The sequence below is a fragment of the Mirounga angustirostris genome, unplaced genomic scaffold (genome assembly GCF_029215605.1).
Source record: "Mirounga angustirostris isolate CCGP_5_RB_7025 unplaced genomic scaffold, mMirAng1.0.hap1 SCAF_10, whole genome shotgun sequence".
NCBI lineage: Eukaryota > Metazoa > Chordata > Mammalia > Carnivora > Phocidae > Mirounga > Mirounga angustirostris.
Genome location: NW_026991718.1, coordinates 3135384 through 3159379, shown reverse-complemented (window position 1 = coordinate 3159379; position 23996 = coordinate 3135384). Strand labels below are relative to the sequence as shown.

Here is a 23996-nt window from a genome sequence, read left to right as displayed (position 1 = left end):
GCAGGCTCTTTCCATTTTTAGAGAGATGTTTGTCGACTCAAGGGCATCTCCTAAATTGGGGGAAATCAAGCACTTGCGATGGGGTTGAGAGAGTTTCAGGTGGCAGGGGGGCCATCATGGTCACAGTGTCCTCTTCTGTGAGGGTGTACCACCAGTTTTAGTCGGACCCTTCTTTTCCTGGACCTTGTTGCCCATGAACAGTCAGCGAGCAAGTATCCTCCCTCTTCTGCTTTTATCCGAAGAATGAGTGGGGGGCCAGGCTAAGCTGTGACGGTGTTCGTGGGAAAGGGTCAGGCCAGACCCCCAGTTAACACCACCAGCACGCCCCTCAGCCTGGCAGCCTCTGTGCAGTTGTGTGGCATGTGGCTCAGGCCAGCGATGCTGGGGGGACCTGGAGTTAGGCAGCCAGCTGGCACGCATGAGAGGGTCCCCACAATGAGACGCAAAACCGCCAAAAAGGTAATTTTGCTTTCTGGATCTGTTGTGAATTCCTCGGGTCTGCGGTTATTCAGGAAAACACGTTGCCACACTTGGCCTTGTCTCCCCCGTTGTGGCCCTTCGTATTTATTCACGGAGTAGTAAGTGCGTCCTGTTCTGAAGGTGGGATTCCTGTGGCAAGCCTCCCAGCCTGTCATTCAACCCTGCAGGAAGAGGGTGAGCTTGCCTTACAGGGGGGCCTATGGGGAGAGCTGGGTTCAGGTGGCCCAAATCCTGGAAAGAACCATCCTCATCTGTAGGCAGAATTATACAGCAGCCCAGGGCAGTGAGTTTACAAAATAGTCCTAATCTAGCGTCTCATGGATTGGAATCCACATAGCCCTCAGTCTGGGCCTTCCCCTCAAGTGGACACATGGCTCATGTTTTTCAGAAAAGCTTGAAGTTGAAGAATGGCCCCAACGACGTGGTGTTCAGCGTGACTACACAGTACCAAGGCACATGTCGCTGCGAAGGCACCATCTATCTGTGGAACTGGGACGACAAAGTCATCATCTCAGACATCGATGGGACCATCACCAGGTAGGTGCGGCCGCCTCAGGGGCCGTGGGCGAGTTCACCTTCCTGTAGGGCCCCGGGGCCTGGATCCGGCATCGCCGTTCTCTGTCTGTGGTGCCGTGGGGCTCGTGCAGTTCCGTTTCTGGTGCAGCCGTGGAATCTTCGATCCTTGCCCTAAACTAAGCCGTAGTTGGGTCGTGGTGCTTGTTTCCCAGATGTTGCTCATGTGGATGCTTCCCAGGAGTGTCTTTCCACATGCCCTTTCCGCTTTGATTTAGCAAGTCACGGACTTGATGCGTGATCAGTGAGAAGGTGCCCTTTTGTGTGTTAGTGTATCCCTCCGTGAGTGTTCTCTGATTACTCTAGGTTTGTGCTTTCTCTCCAGCAAGTAAGTCATGGGTCTTGTTGGCATATTTTATGGGGTGTTTCTGGTACAGTGAATTGGAATGGGCTTTCTCCCCCGTTGTCATGCCCCTTTTATTGTATTTTTCTCATTTCTATCTTTATTTAGATCAGATACTCTTGGCCACATTCTGCCCACCCTGGGCAAGGATTGGACCCACCAGGGCATCGCTAAGCTGTACCATAAAGTGAGCCAGTAAGTACCGGGCGCCTGCCCCCTCTCCCGTGTGCTGTTGGTGCGTGCATGACACTCTGCCCGCGGAACCTTGACCTTGAACGTGACTTGCAAGAGGAGTGCACCTTAGTCAAGCGGGGTCAGTGGGGGTGTGGAGGATTCTGAGGACACAGCGAGTGCTCATCCCGCCAACTCGCAAGTGTGAATTCAGTGCCAAGAGACAAGAAAGGAAGTGATAGGAGGCCCCCAAACTGTTGGCCGAACAAGGGTGGCGGCGTTGGGGGAGGGCTTGAGATTCAGTTCCTACTGAGGACCGTCTCCTGAGATGAGGTGAGGTCATGGTCCTCTGATAGCTGCCCAGCCACGTAGTTTAGGCCAAAGAGGTGCAGATTCCAGGCAGGTTTTAGCTGCGGTGCTCGTCTTGTCCGCCGGCCTGGGGGGTCCTCTGCTGTGTGGCCCCAGTGCAGGACTGTGCCTGCTCTGTACCCTCCCACCGGTATGCCCAGGGGGGAGGGTAGATCTTAAACTGCTTCCTGTGTCGGGCACGTGTTACTTCGCTTACTAGCTTTTCAAAATTACTGTAAGAATTAATATCATTAGTTCCCTCAGAAGTGGTGGGTCCGCATTCCCATAGCTGCTGACAGGAGGCAGGGCACCTTCAGCCCTGCTCTGTCTCCGGGGTCAGGGGCCATCGGGGTCTCTCCCTCCCCACACTGGCTCGTCACTTTCTCCATCTTTCTGTGGACTAGAGCCTCCTCATCCGCGAAAACTCTCCCCCCAACGCTTTCTGTTCTGCAGCCACTTGGGCGGGAAGGGGCCTCAGGCCAGTGCAGGCCAGCCCCTCCTTTCCCTGGCTGAGGAAGGTGAGGAATTACGTAGTGGAGGTCAGGCCGGAAAACCGGGCCCATGCTTCCCAAGCTGATGTGCCTCACCTCTGGCCCACGTAGGTGACAGGGGGGTGGGGGCTGGGCACCCATGCTCTGTGAGCACCGATGAACGAAGCGCACTTTCCTGCCCCTCGTTCATTCACTTACCCAGCATTTATTGAGTGCCTGTTGTGTGATCAGCCCAGTGACAGGTGCTTGGGATGTCACGAAGTGGACACGGCGTCTGGCCGCCTGGGCCTCACGCTGCCGTGGGGGCGGGGTGGCTGGGACGGGGCCTCGTACCCTGGTGGGATTGAGAGCTCTGATCTCTTAGATGCCCCGCTCATTGGCTTGACCTCACTTTTCCAGATTTCCTCTTCAAAAAATTACAAAAGTAATACATGCTTCTTTAAAAAAAAATGAAGAGAAATAAGAAAAATGAGAGAAATTTGAGAGTGGGAAAGTTGTGTCTTCTTCCTCTCGGCCCTACCGCCAGGTTAACCCACTCCCCGATGTGGAGCCACCGTGAACAGTTTGGTTCTGTCTCGGTGTCCTTAAAATCCATTTCCGCTCTCCCCACGCCCACCCCCGACACGCACGCCTCCAGGATTTAGTAATACGTCTTTCTGTTTCATTACATGTAAGATTTACCTCATTCTCCAGTGCGGCACACATTGTATAATGTGGATAAACCGTGCTGTATCTAACTAGTCCTCTGTTGGTGCACGGAGGACGGAGTTTCCAGTTTCTTCACTAGGTCCAAGACTGATGTCCTAAGCACTCACATAGAATGTTTGTTATGTATGATGAGCCTATAAATAAATAAAGAAGGCGCACGCACGTAGGGAGGGACTGCTGTAAAGTGGATTCCCAGAAGTAGAATTGCCGGTCAGAGGATGAGCGCATTTGAAGATCTGATCAATAGAGCCAGATTGCCCTCTGCAAAGGTACACCCCGTCTGCAGTCTTGTGGACAGTGTGTGTGCCGGTCCCTTTCCCCACAGCCTCACCGTGGCTGACCTCTCTCTCGTTGAGAAGGATTAATCCACTGAGGAGCTGCCTGGACTTGCACGACACTGAAAATTGCATCTATTTTTAGTTGGAAGAAGCCCTCATGAGTCAGGATACCGAGAAGCTCACAGCCTGAATCATTTTGGGCTTTGGAACATAAATCTACTCCTTTTCTTACTGTACATTAAAAAAAGAAAAAGGGCACAGTTGCATTTTTTTTTTTTCCCCCAGAAAAGATATCTCTTTGGAAAGTAGCTTACCAGAGAGCTTACCAGAGAGCACCTGAGCATTCTTGACTTTGATCAGTGGGCATACGGGGAGTGAGGTCTGTCGATGAGGGTCGGTGATGAGTGCAGAATACTTCCTGTATTTTCAGTTTGGTTGAGAGGAAGGAGCTTGACATTTATTCATTCACTGAGTTTAGTGTGTGTCCTCAGTGCAGCCAGACAGGCCAGTGACGGTCAGAGTTTCCGGAGCAATCGGTGCAAACACGGTTTGGCCGTGGCCTTCAGGGGCCTGCGTTGAGTGCCTCCGGGCCGAGGTGCAGGCTCCTTTCTCTGCCTTCTGCTAGGTAGGCCCTTATTTCCCAACTTTCTCCCCAGACCTTCTTGCTGTAATCCAGGTCCACGATTCGTTTTCCCATCTTCCTACCTACACTCCAACGATGGCTTCTGCCCGCCATGCCTGTACCTCTGATTTTTGCCTCAGCATTTTTCACCTTGTGATGCCCAGCATGGATGCCATAGTCCTCACCATGCCTTACCAGGCCGGAGTTGGCAAGCCCGGGCAGCTCTTACTTACCTTCTGACTGAGCTCTTTGTGGACGCCCAGGACTCGGCCTGGCTTGTTGGGAGTGCTAGTGCCGGTGGGCTCGCTGTGACGCTCCCATGGCTGACTGTCGGTTCGCGTGAACCCCCATCCTGGCAGCGCCCCACATGCTTCCTCCTCCAGGGCCCTGGGCGGCCGCCACGCGACAGGGGCAGGGACTCAGGACTGGTCACGGTGCGGACTCCCTCTTCTCATGAGTCCAGGTCATTCTTCTCATGTCCTCCTGTGATTGCCCACAGAGCTTTAGCATGCTGGTGTACTAACGTGATGCTGTTAACTTCAGGATTTGGGGACTGATCACTCTGTCTTCGCCCTGCTTTTTCTGAACTTAGGCTGCACTTAAATTTTAGGCACTGCAGTATTTAATGGAAAAACCAGTCTTGCAGATAGCCTCTTGCCTGAAAACAACAGAGAATGAGGGCAATTTTATTTATTTTTTTGCCAAATGTAATTACTTATTTGAATACAGTCAGCTGTGAGAAATTTTCTGTAGGGCTGATTGTCACCTTGTTCATCGAGAGGGTAGAAAATAGCTTGCTTGGTTATTGATTAAAAAGAAGGGGCACCTGGGTGGCTCAGTCAGTTAGGCGTCAGACTCTTGGTTTCAGCTCAGGTCATGATCTCAGGGTTGTGAGATCAAGCCCCGAGTTGGGCTCCGTGCTGAGCGTGGAGCCTGCTTGAGATTCTCTCTCTCCCCCGCCCCTCCCCACGTCCTCACCTGCACTCTCTTAAAAAAAAAAAAAAAACCAACTGTAACAAATACCTGTGGAAGACATGAAACCCTCCCTCACGTTCAAATATGTTCAATAAGTACAAGGAAAGTTAAGGACTATTTCCTAAAATATCTAGATCATTGAGCCAGTGGGTCTTTTGGGGGCTAAATCTGGACAATAATTGCTCTGATTTTGCACCTTACTTGATGCATATTTTTATATTGGTGTAACTAAATATCGACGTGGGTGCGACAACGTAGCGACAACGAATGCTGTGGCCTGAAGAGGGCACCGTGTGAAGCCAGGATGCTGAGAGCGGAAATCCTAATTAGCAGACTCAGTAGGATCTCTTCTCTCCTGCCCATAGCGCTTGTGCTCCCCTCCACTTGAGGTCTTCTGAGGTGACTGGGGGGCCGGGGGCCCTGGGTTCTCAAGGTGACAGCCCTTAGCTCACCCTGGATGTGCAGACCTCGTCCCCACTCCCAGTTTTGGTTTCCTCATCTCTAAGATGGGAAAATTAGGCCTTGTGATCCCCGAGGTCCCTGCCAGGCCAGAAGCTTGGTGCCGCGGGTCGCAGGCTTGTGGTCCCCAGGGTGTGTGCTGTCTCAGGGTGAACTTTTCGAAGCTGGGCCTCCGGGGGAACCCCAGGACTGAGCAGACTCTGACTGCAAACCAAGCCAGGCCTCCGGGGGAACCCCAGGACTGAGCAGACTCTGACTGCAAACCAAGCCAGGCCTCCGGGGGAACCCCAGGACTGAGCAGACTCTGACTGCAAACCAAGCCAGGCCTCCGGGGGAACCCCAGGACTGAGCAGACTCTGACTGCAAACCAAGCCAGGCCTCCGGGGGAACCCCAGGACTGAGCAGACTCTGACTGCAAACCAAGCCAGGCCTCCGGGGGAACCCCAGGACTGAGCAGACTCTGACTGCAAACCAAGCCAGGCCTCCGGGGGAACCCCAGGACTGAGCAGACTCTGACTGCAAACCTGCGCACCAGGGGCTGTTGTGGGTGCTGTATGGGCTGCAGGCCCCCCTCTCCCAGGGAGCTCTGGGTCCCGTAGAAGCAGATGGCACCCCTGTAATGAGGCAGTGAGGGGGTCACGCAGTGAGATGCAGACTTCTCGTATGGATGTGAGGGAGAAATTAATTCTGATCGGAGGGACGAGGACTCCGTGATGGTTTCGCGCTCGAGCTGAGCCTTGTTGGGCAGCAGAGTTTCGAGAGAAGCACGCTTGTCACGGGAAGTGGGGCTGAGAGCTGAGCCTGTGCCTGGTGAACATGAAAGGGAGGCTCCGGGCAGGGGGCCTAGGAGGCCGGTCTGAGCACAGGTCTGAGTTTGGCATAGAGCCTTCCATCCTTAAGGGAGCGGGTGATTTTCCTTCCTCCAGGCCTGAAAATGGGGCTACAGAGGTCCTTTCTTCTACAACAGTGCTCCCGACTGAGGGCGATTTTGGCCTCCAGAGACCCATGGCAGTGTCCGGAGACGTTTCTGGTTGTCCTCCTGGGGCGTGTCATGGACACCTAGCAGGTAGAGGCCAGGACTGCTGCTAGATGTCTCACAGTGTGGCATGGTCGGGGCTTCTGCCCTGCCCCCCAACAATTATTTATCCAGTCCAAGATGTCAGGAGTGGGGAGACTTCAGCCTAGAAGCTTATCTTGGCAAATAGCCCCAAAGATAATCTTTCCAAGCTACTTTAATACCGGCCTGGGCCAAGTGTTTTAAGAGAGAGGGACAGAGGCTGGGACAGATGGAGAAACCGTTAGTTCGAAGCCTGGACGTGGAATGTTCTTTCTGGCTCTGGTATTTCCCAAGCCCTGTTGAAGGTGCTGAGAAGGTGCTACATCAGATATGATGTAGTCCACGTTTGCTGTCGAGGGTAGGTTTCCCCATGTGTTCTTCTGTTCCCGAAGGGCAGGGCTGGGCGGGCCGCATGCGTATCCCAAGGCCAGCCTGGGCCCAGGGTGGGAGCGCCTGCTGGGGGTGCATTGACAGGAGGAGCGCATCCTGCCCTTCTGAGTGTGGCATCTTACCCCAAGCGGCTCGCCTGAGAGTGAGCTTTGGTGACTTGGTGCCGTTGAGCATTTGATGGCATCACAGACGGCTTTCGTGGGGGTGAAGACTGTGCCACCTACAAGCATTAACATCCACCCCCCCGACCCCCCACCCCACCGGACGTCTTCAAGCTGATTTTCCAGCCAAGTTTAGTAACGGCCTTTGAAGCAGAATACTTGCATGGTGAGAACAAGGCAGTGGCCTGATCAGACCATGAAATGTATTTGAAAATCAAGTTTTGAATAAAATTAGCATCTCAAGCCCCTGCAGGTGGCAGCTTTTAGGAACTTTGATGTGAAGAGCTATATACAGAGTGGGGTTTTTTTTTTTTTTTTTGAAGATTGCATTAATTAGACAGCTAAAATACAAAGATGTTTAATTAAAAAGGTTGCTTGATTTTCAGATGCATCCCTGTATTCCAAACAAGCTGGTATTTCTGGATTCTCTTCGTCTTAAAACTTTCCTGTTTCCTGGTTTTAAAGGATGTATTTATTAAGCAAGTGTAGAGACGAGTACCTTGGTGGAACAATAAGCCGGGTTGGAAGTGGGTAGTTTGTATTCGCTCATGTAGCAAATATTTACTAAGTGTCTGTGACTTGCTGAGCACTGTTTTTGGCACTGGGGTTACGCAAGGAATGAGACAAAGTCCCTGCCCTCGGGGGGCTTATGGATTCATGAGAGATACTGTCAAACAAGGAACTATCCTCTAATATTAGTGACGAGTGCCATTAGGAAAAATAAAGCAGAGCAGAGATTCAGTGTCTGGAGTGAGGGTAAGCGAAGGGTGTGTTTTATTAAATAGAGGGGCGAGGGAAGGGTCCTCTGGGGAGGTGATGTGAGGGGAAGGAGGGAGCGAGCCTGAGGTGTGGGGAACAGTGTTCCAGGCGGGAGGAACAACACGTGCAGGTGCCCAGCGCAGGAATGAGCATGGTGCCTCACAGGACTGGCAGGGGCACCTTCTGGTAAGCGGGAGTGACGGAGCAGATCGGATTGGAGAGAGGGGTGGGGACCAGGTCTCGCCAGCCCTGTAGGTCATGGCAAAAAGTTTGGATTATATCTGGGGGACATAACCAGATTCTGAAGGGTTTTGAGCATGATGGGAGTGGGTTTTGAGTTTTCCTTCTGTGTGCACACGTGCTGTGGGGGGCCGGGAGCTGATTTAGGCTGCTGTGGGAGGAGAGTAGGACAGGAGGCCCTGTCCCAGAGGTGTGGACGAGGACTGTGGCGGCGACAGGGGACTTGGAGGGTGGTTTGGGGTCCTTGTTGGGGTGGAATGAGGGGACCTGCTGATGTGTGGGGGGCTGGGGGGGGTGGTTGTGAGGAGAAGTAGAAACCCAGGTGGTCCTGAGGTTTGGCCTCACACCTGGGCCAGCGAGAGAGTGCCTGCCGCGTGCTGAGTGGGGAGGTCGCGGCAGGAGCACCTGCGCATGTTTGGCTGTGGGCACGTCACATGGGGGGTACTGTCCTGTACCCCGTGAGTAATGGGGGGTTTGCAGCTGCATGTGTTGGCCTGGAGATTAAGAGAGGGGCCTGGACTGGAAGTATAAATTCAGGAGACAGCCATGTATAGATGGTGTTTAAAAATGTTAAGTGTGTTTTATTTAGTCCAATATAGGGAGACTATTACCATCTAAACATGTAATCAATATAGAAATTCTTAATGGGATAGATCTTCTATTCTGTTTTTATAGGAGGCCTCTGAAACATGGTATGTATTTTATATTAACAGGACATCTCATTTTGGACACTAAGCTTTCAGTGGTTAAAAAAAGTGAAGTCCTAATAAAGTAGTAAAGTTGTGTTTAACAGAAGAATAATTCTGTGATCTGTTTTTCACTCCCAACACTGAGGACACCCAACGCATGGGGCTGTCACACGGAGCAATTCCAAAATTCTCTGTAGAGACCACCTGGGTGTCCCAACAATTCAATCCAGGTCTGACCCCAACTACCCGGAGGTAGGATAGACCCTACAGGTTAGGGGCTCAGGCCCACAAGACAGCTCCCATTTTAGACACCAGCTGTAAGTAGGAGGTCCCTGGCTTACCCCCACTTTTGCCCTCCTTGGCTTCAAATCAGGGGTCCCCACAACCCCTCGTCAGGTTTAATAATTTGCTATAATGACTCACAGAACTTAGGCAAACACGGTTTATTCTAAAGGCTACAAATGAACAGCCAGATGAAGAGGTACATGAGGTGAGGTCTGGAAGGGTCTCCCCTCCATGGGGTTGGGGTGTGTCTTAGCACATGGATGCATTCCCCTACCTCTCTGAACCCTGAACCCCGTTATTTAGGGTTTTTGTGGAGGTTCATTATGTAGGCGTGATTGATCAAATCACTGGCCATTGGTGATTGAGTTCAACTTCCAGCCCCTCTCCCTTTCCCAGGATTTGTGTGTGTGTGTGTGTGTGTGTGCTGGGGCAGAAAGTACCAACACTCTGATTGCATGGTTGGTTCCTATGGCAACCAGCCCTGCCCTCCAAGGCCCACCTCAGTAGCATAAACTCAGGTTGGAGGGAGGGGCTTTTTTCGAATAATATATGGCTTGTTACAAGGGCTTAGAAGCTCTATGCTGGGATCCGAGATGAAGAGCACATACATCTGTATTATATCACAACATCACCAATATTGTATACTGCTTTGGCTTGGATGTGGCATTTAGAGCCTTCAGGGAGTGGGTGTGATCCCCTAGGGAGCTAGGTGCTGAGGAGGACAGTGCCCCCGGGACCCCAGGATTGTGCACGTGGAGCCTGGTTGGAGACAGAGCCAGGGGACCTGTGTGGGAAGCCGAGGGACGGAGGTGTTCCAGAGGAAGGGGTGCTGCCAGGCAGTCTGTCCATATGAGAACTGTGGCATCGCAGGGACCTACAGGGCCAGCGAGGCAGGGGAACGAGTCTGCTTGGAGTGGGTTGACGGGGTGAGATGTGCAGTCAGTGCAGAGACACAGCCCTTTGAAGGAGTTTTGCTGCCAAGGGAACGGGGGGATGGGATTTGGTCCGGAGAGAGGGAAATCCTTCGGTGGGTACAGGCAGGTCGGCCAGTTGGCACAGAGCCTCAGTTTCCCTAGCAGTGAAGAGGAGGGAAAATACCTACCGGAACAAAATTCTCGAAAGGATTAAAGCAAGTGAGGGAAGCGAAAGTGCTTAGTAAGGGACCGTGAAATGCATTCAGGCTCTGTTCTCAATGCAAAAGAATATTTCTAGAATGTGGCCTTCAGCTGGGGAGGGAAGCTTGCAGCAGTGTCATTCCGTGTGAAACATTCGGGTTAGGGTTTGTGAACGCAGAACCGTTCTGTGGTGTGATGCTATGACACGCGAATGCTTTGTCTCTTTTTCAGAAATGGCTATAAATTTCTCTACTGTTCTGCGCGGGCCATCGGGATGGCCGACATGACGAGGGGCTACCTGCACTGGGTCAACGAGAGGGGCACGGTGCTGCCTCAGGGGCCCCTGCTCCTGAGCCCAAGCAGTCTCTTTTCGGCCTTGCACAGGTATGGCGCTCGGCTCAGCCACCTCCCGCCCCAGAGCTGCGGGCCCGTCCAGGTCCCCTCGCCTCCTCCCCGGGAAGTGTTGGCGAGAAGAGCCTCTCAACTGCTCTGCTGCAACCCGTATCCCTGCCCCACAGTGGGCATCAGGAAGGTCACCCTAAAATGCAGGTCTGGCTCTGTCCCCCTGGCCTCACCCTTCATTAGCTCATCACGGCTCTCGGGATCAAGTCCAGATTCATTCGCTCGGCTCACGTGACTCTTCCTGACTTCCCCCTGCCCTCCTTTGCAGTTCTTAAAACTCAGTCACGCTGAACTGCCCCCGTTTTTCCAGAACAGTGTTTCTACTACAAGCCTGTGCACCTGCTGTCCTCCCTTAGAGGGCGGCTGCCCCGCCGGCGTGGCCGGGCTGAGTCCTAGCGACTCTGAGAATCAACTTGCATTCCGTCTAATCGGGGACCTGGGCTGGGTTAAGTGGCCCCTCTACCTGCCACCACCACCTACCTGGCCCTTGGCTCCCAGAGGAGTTGTCCTTTCTGGGAGTTGTGCTCACACATTTTGTTGTTGTTGTTGTTGTTGTTGTTTTTAAAGATTTTATTTATTTATTTGAGAGAGAGTGAGAGAGCAGGAGTGGAGGGGAGGGGCAGAGGGAGAGGGAGAAGCAGGCTCCCCGCTGAGCAGGGAGCCCAATGTGGGGCTCGATCCCAGGACCCTGAGATCATGACCTGAGCTGAAGGCAGACGCTTAACTGGCTGAGCCCCCCGGCGCCCCCCCGTGGTTTGGTTTACTGGTCCTCTGATGATCACTAGCCAATGTCTGATTACCCCCCTCTCTTCACCATCACAGCCTCATTCAGAGAAGTTGAGCCAAACTAAGTCTGGCCCCCCTGGGTGGGAGAGGAGAAGACAGGGCTTCCCTGTACCCTGAGGCCCAGGGCAGCTTCCCAGGCTCCTCTCAAGGCATCATCTATTGTGGTCATAACAGGATGTTGGTTCTGCCAAAGGCTGGTTCTAAGTATCAGATAGTTCTGTCTTCAAGACCCAGCGAGAGGCTCTGCCTCAATTTGAGGACCAGCTTACCTGCTTCCTGCTGCTCACCATGCAGACAACAGAAAAATCCAGATGGACCCCAAGCACCATGTTGGTTCCTCTTAGGTGTTTTTCCTCAGCTCTGCAGATACCTTTTCCATTGCAGCTTTGTTTTGTGTAATTTGTAATTTTTTTCTTGTGGTAAAAGATCTCACACTGAAACTTGCGCATTCTGGGGAGGAAATTCAGGCAAACCTCTGGATGCCATAGTGTATTTTAAATCCCTAGAGCTGTCCTGACAGCGTAGGCCTCCGCAGAATCCGGATGGTAATGAAATGGGGTCCCTGATACATATCGACCGTTTGTAGCAAGCGACTCACTGTCACGTGTTAAGTACTGCGGATTTGCAAGGTGAGGCAAACGTTGACATTATTACTTTAATACCCGACCACTAAATACACATTTAAGGTGATCTTTTTCACTTTTTTCTTATTTAAATACCACTGTCCAAGATCGATCAAAAGTGATTGATCTTAGACAGTGAGGAATCACTAAACCAAACAAGGACTCCTCCAAGTGTGTGTTCCCTCTCGGAGCTGGAGGGGCTCCTGACAGATATGGCCAACAGCCTGGTCCTTCCAGCACCACATTCTAGCCCGAGCCGTTCTCTGTGTCAGCCGTCCTGCAGAGCTTCTAGAATTGATGGGCATGTCTGCCATGAGCCAGAATGACCTTCCCTAGCAAGATGCTTTCATTGGGTTCACTTCTGATGATACTGCCTGGGTCTCAACTGGAATGAAGGCAGATCCACATGGTGGGCGGAACCCAGTCGGCAGGTGGGGACGGGGAGCCCCAGGCTCTGCTTGGCGACTGGCTGGTGGTGTGACCAGCCGGTGCCTCCCTGTCCTGAGTCTGTGTCCTCAGCTGCTGAATGCGATCTCAGGTGTCACCTTTCAGCCCTGAAATGCTATGATTCTAAGAAACATGTCATGTCAGAGAAGTTGAGGGCATCTGTTTCCCACACCTCATCTTTTGGTCCAGGAGCTTCTCCTTTTAAAGTGGAAATTGGCTTTGAGTTTTCGTTACCTGCCCTCTTGTGTTTCAGCGGCAGGGCAATTCAGATCGTTTTCACAAAGCCTCTGTGAGCACGGCACACTTTGCTGATACGTGTGGCTCAGTCTCATGGCGGGGGGTGGGGAGGCTCACTGACAACAGGCAACTCGCCTTTGCTAAGCCCCGAGACTGGGTTACTGGGCAGATGTGAAATTCCGGAGTTTGGCAACAACAGAGCCTCCAGCTCTGAGAAGGAAGAAGCTGTTTCACAAGTAACCACGTTTTTCCCTTTGGCATTTTCTGAGGTGCTCTGAGACTTGGATAAATGACATTTTGTTGTTCGCTGGAGTAAAATTACCTCAAGGGTGAGTTAGGACCAGGGATTATTTGCACATTCAGATCACCGAAGACCTAGGCTGTGCCAAGGAGCAATCTGGATGCTCACCTCAGTACTTGTCAGCAGTCCTCACTGCTTCCTCCCGGAGTACCTTACTGCCCACAAGGAGCCTTGCACGGGGCCACGGGGCCACGGGTTGTCTCTTACTGGCCACTGCGCTCTATACTCACGCAGACATCCTCCTCCCCGCCTGCCACGCACTCACACTTGTGCCTGGGGCGTGTGCTTGTGTGTGTGTGTGTGTGAGATAGAAATTGAGATTGGAGCAGGAAGCTGAATTTGGATGGTTTCCCCTGAGTGGATTGAAGTTTGAGACTCAATCACAGTCAGCCATAGGGTCCTGAGATACAGAGTGTAAAACCCTTTCAGGGTTACATTTAGGGAAGGCCCCGGAGTCCACGGAAGTCCCTGCAGAGCCAGGACCAGCCCTGGGGTCTTGTGATACTCAGGTTGATAGTCTTCCACCACCACCACCACCATCATCATCATCTAAATTGCATTTTGAGTAGGTACAGAAGAATATTTCTAAAATACATGCAAGGTATAAATGATAATCAAATAGTGAACAGCAGTGTATTCACCATCCAGCTAAAGCAGAAGGTCAGACCGTTCCCTTTGAAGTCCTAGACCCTCCCATCCCTCCCCACCGAGCAGTGACAGTGGCCACTCTCCCTGAATCTTGTGTTAATCACTCCCTGCTTTTTGGAACAGTTCTCTTGCGTATATTTGTGATCCTGACCAATATGCTTAATTGTGCGCATGTGTGGCCTTCACGTAAACATATCATATGTTCTTCTGGAGCTTGCTTTTCTCGCTCAACATTATGTTCCCATGACTGTTGAGTAGAGTTGTGACTCATTGCTTTTACTTCTGTGTGGTATCCTGTTGTAGGACGACCACAGTTTATCCATCCTACTGCTGATGGACGCTTGGGTCATTTCCAGGATTTTACCGTTAAAAGCAGTTTCTTGTGTGTCTGCACTGGGGGACAGGGGCACTAGGTACTCCAAGGTACACACTTAGGATTGGAATTGCTGGCCATAGAGGATGCACATATTCGGCATCATTAGGTCATTCCGAACTGCTTTCCAAAGTAGTTGAACCAATTTATTCACTGACAGTGGGGTGTAAGCACTCCCCTTGTTCTGCTTTCTTGCCAACACGTTGTCAGCCATTTACATTTTTGCTAGTCCGGTGGGTGTGAAATGTCTCTCTTCGTACCTTTATGGGCCATTTGGGCTTCATCTTCTGTGAAGTGCCTGCTCAAGTGTTTTCCCAGTTTTCTTTTTGATATGTGTGTGATGGATTCTATATACGTAGCCTTTCTTAAGAGCGTTGCAAAGAGCCTTCTCCAGTTTATGGCTTGTGATGAACATAAATTCTTCTTTTCATGTGCTTGAACATATCATTTCCCCTGTAGTTTGTGCTATTTGTGTATTAAAAACGGCTTCGCTGGCTGTGGGCAGGAAGAGAGGCTCCTATTATTTTATCCAAAGGTGTTGCCTTTCATGTTTGAGCGTGTAATCCACCAGGAATTGATTGTTGCATATTAAGTGCAGGAGAGGCCCATTTTCTCTCTTTTTTTGGTTTCCCTTCTAGGGATGTTCAGTTGTCCCACCATCATTTGCTGAAATGATGGCCCATTTCCTCTTGCTTTGAGCTGTCATTGTGCTCATAAATCAAGTGTCCATAAATGTGTGATTTGGTTTCTGGCCTTTGCTCTTCTTGTGTAATTATGACGATCAAGTTTTATAAAGACATACAGACAAAATCCTGTCGAGAGGTTGATTGAAATTACAATGAATCTGTACATCAGTTTAGGGACAGTCAGTATCTCCTTGTAATACTGAGTCTTCCAATTCACCTATATGGTGTATTTTTTCATTTAGGTCTTCCCTAATGTATTTCAATAAAGCTTATAATTTTAACCATAAAAGCCTGGCATATCTTCTATTAGGTTTATTCCTAGACATTTTAAATTTTAAATTTCTATTTACGGAATTACATTTTTACCTGTTTGTTTCTTCTGATGCATGAAAGTGCAGTTGATTTTTGTTCATTAATTTTTTTTTGTACACTGATTTTATAGCCAGCAATCTTATTGATCTCTTATTAATGGTGATTATTCATCTGTAGATTCTCTTTTTTTAATGTATTTTTTTTTTTTTGTGTGTGAATAGCGACAGTTCTCTTTCCTTCCTTTCCAATCCTCGTAACTATGTCTTCCTTCCGTCACCGTGCCAGGGAGGACCCGCCACACAGTGTTGGGTTGAATTGGTGGTAACAGCTACCTGTTGTTTCACTGTTAACTGGGTGTTCGCTGTGGGTTTAGAGTATGCCCTGCTATTCCGGGTTTAAGATTTTTCATCTTGATGAGATGTTGAATTGTACCAAACACCCTGTCTGTGTCTATTAATATGGTATGTTTCCTCCTCCTTCAATCTGTTAATGGGTTAGACTACATTCATTGGTTTAAAGTATTGAATTACTCTTGCATTCCTGGGATAATACTTCTGTGCTTTGCTGCTGCAGTCAGTTTGCATATGTATATTTATTTAGGATGTTTGCACTGCCATTCATGAATGAGACTGGCCCACACTTTGCTCATGCTTTTCTTCTTTCAGTTTTGTTTTTGAGGCTACGTTAGCCTCATAAAACGAGTTTGGAGATGTTCTCTCTTCTCCTACGTCTGGAATTCTTTGTTGCTTGGGTGACTGGTGGAGGTCTTTAGTAAAATTACTTGTCTTTAGCATTTTCTTTGTGGGAAGACTTGAAAGTATGGATTTACCCTCTGTGAATTTAGAAATAGTTTGATGATAATGAAGCTTCTTCTCTCAAGCTGATCCATTATTTATTTATTTGTTTTAACAGAGAAGTGATTGAGAAGAAGCCGGAGAAGTTTAAAGTCCAGTGTTTGACAGACATCAAAAACCTGTTTTTTCCAAACACAGAGCCCTTTTATGCTGCTTTTGGAAACCGACCGGCTGTAAGTAGTAGATTGGGTATATAAAAGAGCTCTTGAAATTACCGCCTTTTCTGACAGCAGTCATCTGAAAGGTGGGTCTCGACTCCATGGGGAGCCTGATTCCCATCTTGCTAGAAATAGCTGTAAGGAGATTTTCCATTATCTCATGGCCTCTAGTTTTCTTTGAAGATTGGCTGGTGGGTTTCAGTCTAAAGCTTGAAATGTGGGACTAGAAACTTCAAATTCCAAATCACTTGCCAGTTTAGTAGAACAAGAACGAAAGGATTAGACCCTTTCTACCAGAAGGGAACCGCAAAGCCAGGCCTTAGCACCATGGTGAAATTTGGCATCGCAAGTTTTCAGAGCATTGTTGCATATGGTAAAAGAAGTGCTTTGAGATTTTATGTGTACTACCCAAATTTGTGGGAGAGTTTAGCATTCTGGATAATATAGTTGGGTACTAACTTCCCAGTAAGAAAATTCCCCTTTTGAAACTCATGCCTGAAAAAGTGGGTCAGAGAATAGCCTTAAGGGGTGTAAGAATTGCAGGGGGATGTGGTAGGTTGTTTACTCATTAGCTCAGCTCTTGAACGGATGAACGCACGGAGGCCCTGAGGGGGGAACTGATTTAATAATTTCACATCCAGACATACTTTTTTCTCTGCACTACTTGGAAGTAGAGTTCTGGTTAATGAAAATTTTATAATATTGCATCAAATCTGAAATATCCCGTATTTGTGTTTATAATGCGCTTTTTTCCCCTAATTTATACTTTCCCAAATATAGGATGTGTATTCATATAAGCAAGTAGGAGTGTCTTTGAACAGAATATTTACTGTCAATCCCAAAGGAGAGCTTGTACAGGAACATGCAAAGACCAACATCTCCTCGTGAGTACTGTGCACGTTCTGTGGGATTGCTGTGTCCTTACGTTGTTAGAGTCTCGATCTTGGAAAGATGTTTTACAGTTTACACTCTGCCTTTTTGTTGCCTATATTTTCATTTTTAATTCCTACAAAGAGAATATAGTTTAACTCCTGGTAGTTTGTCCAAAACTTAATTTTTGGACAATCTGCATTAAATCAGGCCCCCTCTGAGTCAACAATTTAAACCAGTGGTTAGGTTCTGCTACTGAGTGGAATTGAATGAATTTCAAAACTAGTGGTTTCGATTTGCCAAGTGAGGACTGAAAGCCTAGTGTGCAAATTGGAAATGTAATCGAATTGAAATATCATGTGAAGCTGTATTTATGGACGAGAAACTCTGTGCCTTCACACACTGACCTGCCACACCGCTCTCACCAGAAATCGTCAGAATTCCTCTCATACTTGTGGTTGGAGCCGAGGCTCCCTGGGCAGTGGGCTGAATTGGGCTCCTGTCTGAAATGAGGCAGCCTGGCCGGCTGTAGAATCTCCCTTGACTTGGGTGTGCTTCGCTCTGGGTTCCGAACTTGTGAGAGTGGAGAGCATTTTCTCAGGCCTTGTGTCGGTGAGTGTTGCCCACCGGGCGTTTTAGGTAGGTGAGAGATTTAGGTTCCTCCTAGAGCCCATTTTCACTTCCAAGATGATCCTTATGCCCGTTCAAGCTTACTTTAACCTAAATGAGGGCGGTTGTAGGCTGGAGGGGGCCCAGGGGCCCGCCCCACACGCCTCCTCCCCCCAGTCATGCCTGTTCCTAAGCAGTTCTCAAGATATGCAGGGAGAGAGAGGAGGATGGAGCCAAGAGCCTCCTCCATCCTTCAGAACAGGAGGCAGTGCTGGGCCCCCTCCGGGCTGGCGGAACAACAGCAGGGACGGATTCCTTCCTTACCCCGGCCCCAATGGCATCGGGGGCCTGCTCTCCCGCATTCCCCAGCGCAGCACCCTCCCATGTGAAAGGGTTTCCTGGTCGGGGGAAGGTCGAAGAGAACTCTCTTCAGGGTCAGAAAGCACCTGAACTGATGAGACACTGCCCAGAAATGGCAGCAACCTGGTGGCAGGTCTGTCACAAGGGATGTGGCAGGAGGGGTCCCAGCCCCCGTGAGGGTTTACCCCGGAGCCCTGTGGGGTTATCTCATTCCTGAGACTCTGGGGTTCAGGTGCCTCGGCTCGGGGTGGATCTCTGTGTGGGAGGAACTTGGCGCCTCGTCATCTCATGCTGGGCCAGGACACGAGGCCCTTCCTGGGGGGGGAGTGCCCCTCCGTCCCCCGGAGAGCACACGCTCTCTCTGGCACCAAACTTGGGATGGTCAATTCGGATCCTGGGACACTGTGTCTGAGAAATCAGATGGATAGGGGGCCCGGGCGGACGGGGAGTGTCAGCGCTTGCTACCGTGGTTTGTGACTGTCTGCATGGGAGCTCTGTTTGCTCCCAAGGGCCTGTGTGCGAGAGGGGCGCAGATGGGGCCTGGCCAGCACCCAGAGCACTCAGCAGTTTGGATCTGGTGCCTGCCGCACACCCTGATGACGCGCCATGAACTGTTCCCCATGGGGAGGGGCCGCGTCCCACAGCCACAGAGCTCAAACAAATAGGTCTTCAGGCCAGGAGGTACTTTAAAAATTTGTTTTAATCCCCAGGAAAGACGTAATTCTTGCTTGTTAGGGGAGATTTTCCCCATTCTGTGCAAGCACGATGTTCCTCATAAGCCCTTTGAGGGTCTTTTATTAAATACACACTCTCATCCTTAGTTAATAAGGTATTTGATGCCTCAGAACATGCTAATTCCTGGAGTTTGTTTCGAAAGCCCTTTTTGGTTTTTAGCAAATTGGAACTGGAGAGGGACCCCGTGGCTGTCAGGGAAGACTCTGGGGACATGTGGAGAGGCCTGGGCTTGTCAAAATTTCTCGTTGGAGGCGCCCAAAGGTCTGAAAATGCATGTTCAGTACAGCAACTTTCTTTTTGTAGTATAGGCCAAAGAGACGAAGACACAACATCTTGGGAATACACAGAAAATGGAGGGAGAGAATATTGCGGGGAACGTTGAGAAACACCCATCTAGTCCAACTCCATATTCCATAAAGATGAAGGGCCTGAGGCCAAGAGAGGGCAAGACACTTGCCCAAGGTTACATAGCAAGCTTGGTGGGATTGGATTCCAGGTTTCTTGTCCCTCGTGCTAACTAAGGCTTCTTCCCTAAGGCTAATAATTAGCGAGGGCTAATGTTAATAATGGATGTTGAATAAATTCACTGAGCACCGAATATGAGTTATTTTATTGTCGCATATGTTATTCTATTTAACTCTCATGGGGACACAGGGTCAGTTTTCTTTTCCTTTCCTTTACAGTTGAGGAGATTGTGGCTTAGAAGGGATGAAGCCATTTGCCCAAGGTCACTCAGCTGGTAAATGGCAGAGCTGAAGGTCAAGTCTGTGTCTCCTTAGCCCAAGGCCCAGGGTCATCTCCTTGCACAGTGGAGCAGTCTCTGAGGCTTTATCTGTGATTCTTCCCCCCAGGCTTGGACATCCGCTGCCACGCTGATTTCCTCCCATCCCCCAACTCCCGCTTGTCCCCCTTCTTCGGTCTTTCAAGCAAAGTCAGGTTCCACCCGCTTGCCCGTGGGGCCTTCTGTGAGTCCTACTTGGCACACTCGTTGATTTCCTGTTAATTAGCAAGGAATTATTCTAGAACAACTGCCAGTGTGTTAAGCAGGGTGGTCTGTTCCCGGGGCCGTGGATCTCTCCTAGCTTCCAGGCACAGCGCAGGGGACCTGGCCGGGGGTCCCTTGGAGGCAATGACGTTGTCCATTCTCCCTCCAGCTACGTGAGACTCTGCGAAGTGGTTGACCACGTTTTCCCATTGCTGAAAAGAAGCCATTCTTCAGACTTCCCCTGCTCAGATACCTTCAGTAATTTCACCTTTTGGAGAGAGCCACTGCCACCTTTTGAAAACCAGGATGTTCATTCTTCCTCAGCATAAAATGTTGCAAGCAACCTCCTGACATCATGTGAAGACCAGCACCCCCGATTAAAGGCCAGGTTTTGGGAGCCACGGAGCAGGAGCTCGGGAGCCTGATTGATGTGCGGTCATTTGCTTAACGACTGAGCCACCCAGGTGCCCTAACGGTCATTTGCTTAAGAGCAGAGAAATCTGAGGGGACTTTCTCTCACTTCCCCGTGGCCCCCAGGGGTGGACATTTCTTAGTGAAATACGAAGCGTGTACTTTATAGACGAGGCGTTGGGTGCACTCAGAGCGGGAAGGCATCCCTTGGTGGTGGCTTCGAGCCAGTTGCCACGCTGCCCTGCCCCGTCCACTCTTGCGGTCCTTTACCGGTTCCTGGGCAGAGGTGGCCGCCAGGGGGTCCCCGCCGATGACCGTTCGGTTGAGGCACGCCAGATGCACGGGACTTTGGTAGAGGAGGGGCCCATTTCCATCCGTGGCGGCGTGTGCTGAGGGGCCCGAGACGTGCCTCTGCGGGGTCTCCACCCTCACTGTGCTGGCTCGGCCCGGGGTGTCTCCCTGTAGTATTCGCCGACAGGGCTGATGGTGAGGCCATAAATTCTTTAATTCCTTTGATTAAAGATAACCTAGATAGTTGGTATATTTCCCCCCATTTTTGTGGCCCAAGGCTGGAATATCTATGCCTTAATGCATCTGTGGCAGGCCTTTTATTTAGAATGTGCTTTGTCCAGCTCTCTGTAACTTTGCAATGCCTTAAATTCAGATTATAGTAAGCATTCCTAGGGCAGCATTGGAATGAGCTCCACACTCTGCCAGCCCCCTTCTCCAGCCGCGTGGTGCTGTAAACGTGGGTTCGAACAGAGCTCACGCCATGTGGTGGTGATGTCGATTTCTCTTGGGAGCTCTCGAAAGAAACTAGGTGGTTTTACGAAAATCGCTTCAAGATGTTATGTTCTTTGTAGATACTCTTATTTATTACTTTACTCTGATTGGGTTATTGTTATGAGCATTTTAGCCATAGTCTTTCTATTATAACTGTCATGAATACATTAAAACGATAGAGATGTTAGACTATCCAAAGAGCCTTATTCTGTATATCTCATAACACTGACCTTCTTTCGGAGCTTATGGGTAATACTTTTTATTTTCCTTCGCTTTTCCTGCTCGAGTTAAGGGCAAGTGGATAAGTAATAATTCGAGTGACATTCTTTACGTTGGCAGAAGATGATTCCTTTCCTTGTTTATAAAATTGGCTTCTGGAGAGAATAATTTGAAAAGTGAAAGAACTATTTTGGTAAAAGATTTTGCTTTACTTTTTGAAGTATTATTTTTTTAAAGAGTGTTTTACTCCAATGATTGCAAATCCTTTCCTATTTAAATCGCCTTGTTAGAGTCAGAACCTGCAACAGTTGAATGAAATTTTACTCTTTCTGTGAAAGAAAATCCAGAGGTGTTGCCTTCCTTGCAGCTGCTGGGCTCCGTTAGTGAGGGGTGCCTTCACGGAACTGTCTGCCTGGCGCGACGGAGAAAGGCAAACATACGTGTGTTGTCGGTCACAGACTTGCCTAGAATCGGAACGTGCATGCACAGATTCCCTTTTGGAGGCATTAAAAATAATTAAAAATAGTTCTGCCTTAACTACTCTGGGCTTATTCATTAGTGACTTTTAGAGGCTGCATTAATTCTGTCATGAGGGTATTTCGGGGTGAACTTGAAGTGTTGTGAACTAAGCATAAGGTCACATGCCTGCAGAGGCTGACACAGTTTGTCCCCTGCACTGGGGAGGATCCGGCTTTGAGGAGGGGTGGTGTGTCCCACGTCGTGCCATCCTGCCTACCCTTCATCAGGACGACCAGCGGCAGTCACTCTCCACGTGGACGTCGGAGAGCTTGCAGCCCTGCATTCCTAGTTTTGACATACCTTACACCTCCGCACCGCTGCACTCCGAAACAGAGCATGCCCTCCAGGAGGTGACACGCTCAGATGTGTGTCCCCTCCAGCGTGTGACCCCTGGAGGGGCTGTAACATTCACACCTGCCTTGTGGTTTCCGAAAATGAGATTTGTACGTGGCTGCACTCATGCATCTATCAGCTGGTTTTTCTGTATTTACACACTTACTACCCAGTAACCCTGTGGTCATGCTGCGTCTGGACCAAACATTTCACAGTTGCCCTGTGGAGATGAGTCCCTCCACATGGCATCATCAGATGATCATCCCGTGTGACGAGGGGAAACACACATACCTGGTACATGGACAAATGATTACACCTTCACAGGGAAACTCCCTTTTCACTTCTAGGTTGAGATCACCGCTTTCAATATATTTAATTTACGACACTTGGTCTGTATTTGTGTATGCTGGCACGATGATCCCAATCACTGTAAGCCCTACGGTGTCGTGCTGGCTGCAGAGCTAGAAAACATTGTAATAAAGGAGATGGATGAGCCATTTCTCTGGAAATCAGGCGTGTGAATTTTAAAGTTTTTTGGTAAGTTATTAAGTTTCTTTCTGGTGTGTGATATCAAACATTTTTATTCTCTACTCAAAAAATCCTTAAGGCTATGAACTGTTTATTATTTGGAATAAAAGAGCCAGTCTTTTCCTTTGGTGCAGTACTGACCCTCCGTAAGCACGGGGGAGGGGGGAGGGGGGGAGGCTGGGGGAGGTTGGGGGAGGCTGGGGGAGGCTGTGTCCGGGGCCCGTCCTCCCGGTGGGAATTGCTTGAGAGCAGAGTGGGCTCAGTTAAGTGTGATGCATGCAGGTTCCTCCAGGGCTTGGCCCATGATCGATGTGTCACACAAGCAGGCTCTGGTCTGTGTTCTTGAATGAGCTGCTCTGTCAGGTGCAGCCGCAAGAGGAGACACAGGAGAGGCTCAGGAAACCAAGTTCATTATACCTGAGTATAATGACATGGGAGGCACTTCATGCTTGCAGTGCCCCGTGGGGAAGCCCCAGGGTGGTCAGGAGGCAGAAGTGGCTGGAACGAGGTGAGAGCCTAGGCCAGAGCCTTTTCTGGGCTTTCCAAAGGAGAGCCAGGGCAGGACAGGGTGTCCAGCTTGAATTATTTCCGCAGCCTCCAAGCTGGAGGGGTGGTCCCTGGTGGGCCGGTGCCCAGCCCTGGGATGTTTAAGGCAGAGGAATGTTGGCTTCTGGGCGTGCAGAGCAGACAGGAGGGTTGGCTCTGGATGGGTCGGTTGGCATGTTACTGGCGAGCCCCAGCTGGGCCCCTGGCTGCCTCTGGGAAGTGGCCTGCCAGGCTCTCCCCAGCCAAAAGGGCTCTCAGATGTCAAAACACTGTAATAATACACAGAAAATAAAAGTATAAACTGTGCAGGTTCCCTCGCCTCACATTCCCTGTCCTCAACTTTTGGACTCTTCTCTGTGCTATACCTGACTCATTTCCCTTAAATTTTTATTTAAATTCCGGTTAGCATACAGTGTAGTGTTAATTTCAAAGGTGCAGTTTAGGGATTTAGCACTTACCTGCGGCACCTGGTCAGCAAGTGCCTTCCTTAATCCGGGGGCACCTGACCGGCTCTCTTGCCTTTTTTTTTTTTTTTTTTTTTTAAGATTTTATTTATTTGAGAGGCAGAGAGAGTGCGCGTGCAGGAGCGGTGTGGGGGAGGGGCAGGGAGCGAGGGACAAGCAGACTCCGCGCTAAGCACAGAGCCCGATGCGGGGCTCGATCTCACCACCCGGAGACCATGACCTGAGTGGAAATCAAGAATTGGATGCTTAACCGACTGAGCCACCCAGGAGCCCCACTCTTTTCATTGAATCAGTCAAAACCCTTGGCTAGTTTGCACAGATGACTTGAAAACGGTCCTAATTCTTACTGATTTTGTGCAACCTTGGCATGCCGAGACATCCTGTTGATTCACCTGCATCAGCCTAAGTGTTTTGGGATAAATGTTTAAGTGTAGCGGTCCCTAAATGCATAAAAGACGGCTATCCGGGGCCCCAGGCCGAGCTTCTCTCGAAGCCAGAACCGAGCAGGCCATCTGGGCGACTCAGAGTTAATGCTTCTGTATCTTGAAAACAAAACAAGCCCCTTCACGTAGCTGAACATCACAGATTTATCCCACCTCTGATTGCAGACTATAGACTCTTATCTGTAAAGTAAAAATCAGCATGAGCTGGATGGAGTCTCTG

At 50.0% G+C, this 23996-nt stretch overlaps 1 protein-coding gene across 7 annotated transcripts in view; it reads left to right on the top strand.

Annotated features, from left to right (window-relative positions):
• LPIN1 (lipin 1) overlaps positions 1-22446 on the top strand; it is a 131340-nt gene extending 108894 nt beyond the window's left edge. For 4 of the 7 annotated variants that reach the window (XM_045884110.3, XM_045884109.3, XM_045884112.2 and 1 more), the window contains 6 exons: positions 869-1017; positions 1505-1591; positions 10376-10528; positions 15872-15986; positions 16752-16855; positions 19700-22446. In XM_045884110.3, the coding sequence (XP_045740066.1) occupies positions 869-1017; positions 1505-1591; positions 10376-10528; positions 15872-15986; positions 16752-16855; positions 19700-19859 (768 nt within the window). In that variant the 3' untranslated portion in view covers positions 19860-22446. The remainder of the gene's footprint in view (positions 1-868; positions 1018-1504; positions 1592-10375; positions 10529-15871; positions 15987-16751; positions 16856-19699) is intronic. The other 3 variants (XM_064571796.1, XM_054509602.2, XM_064571797.1) reach the window with 3 other exon arrangements.
• The last annotated feature ends 1550 nt before the right edge of the window (positions 22447-23996 follow it).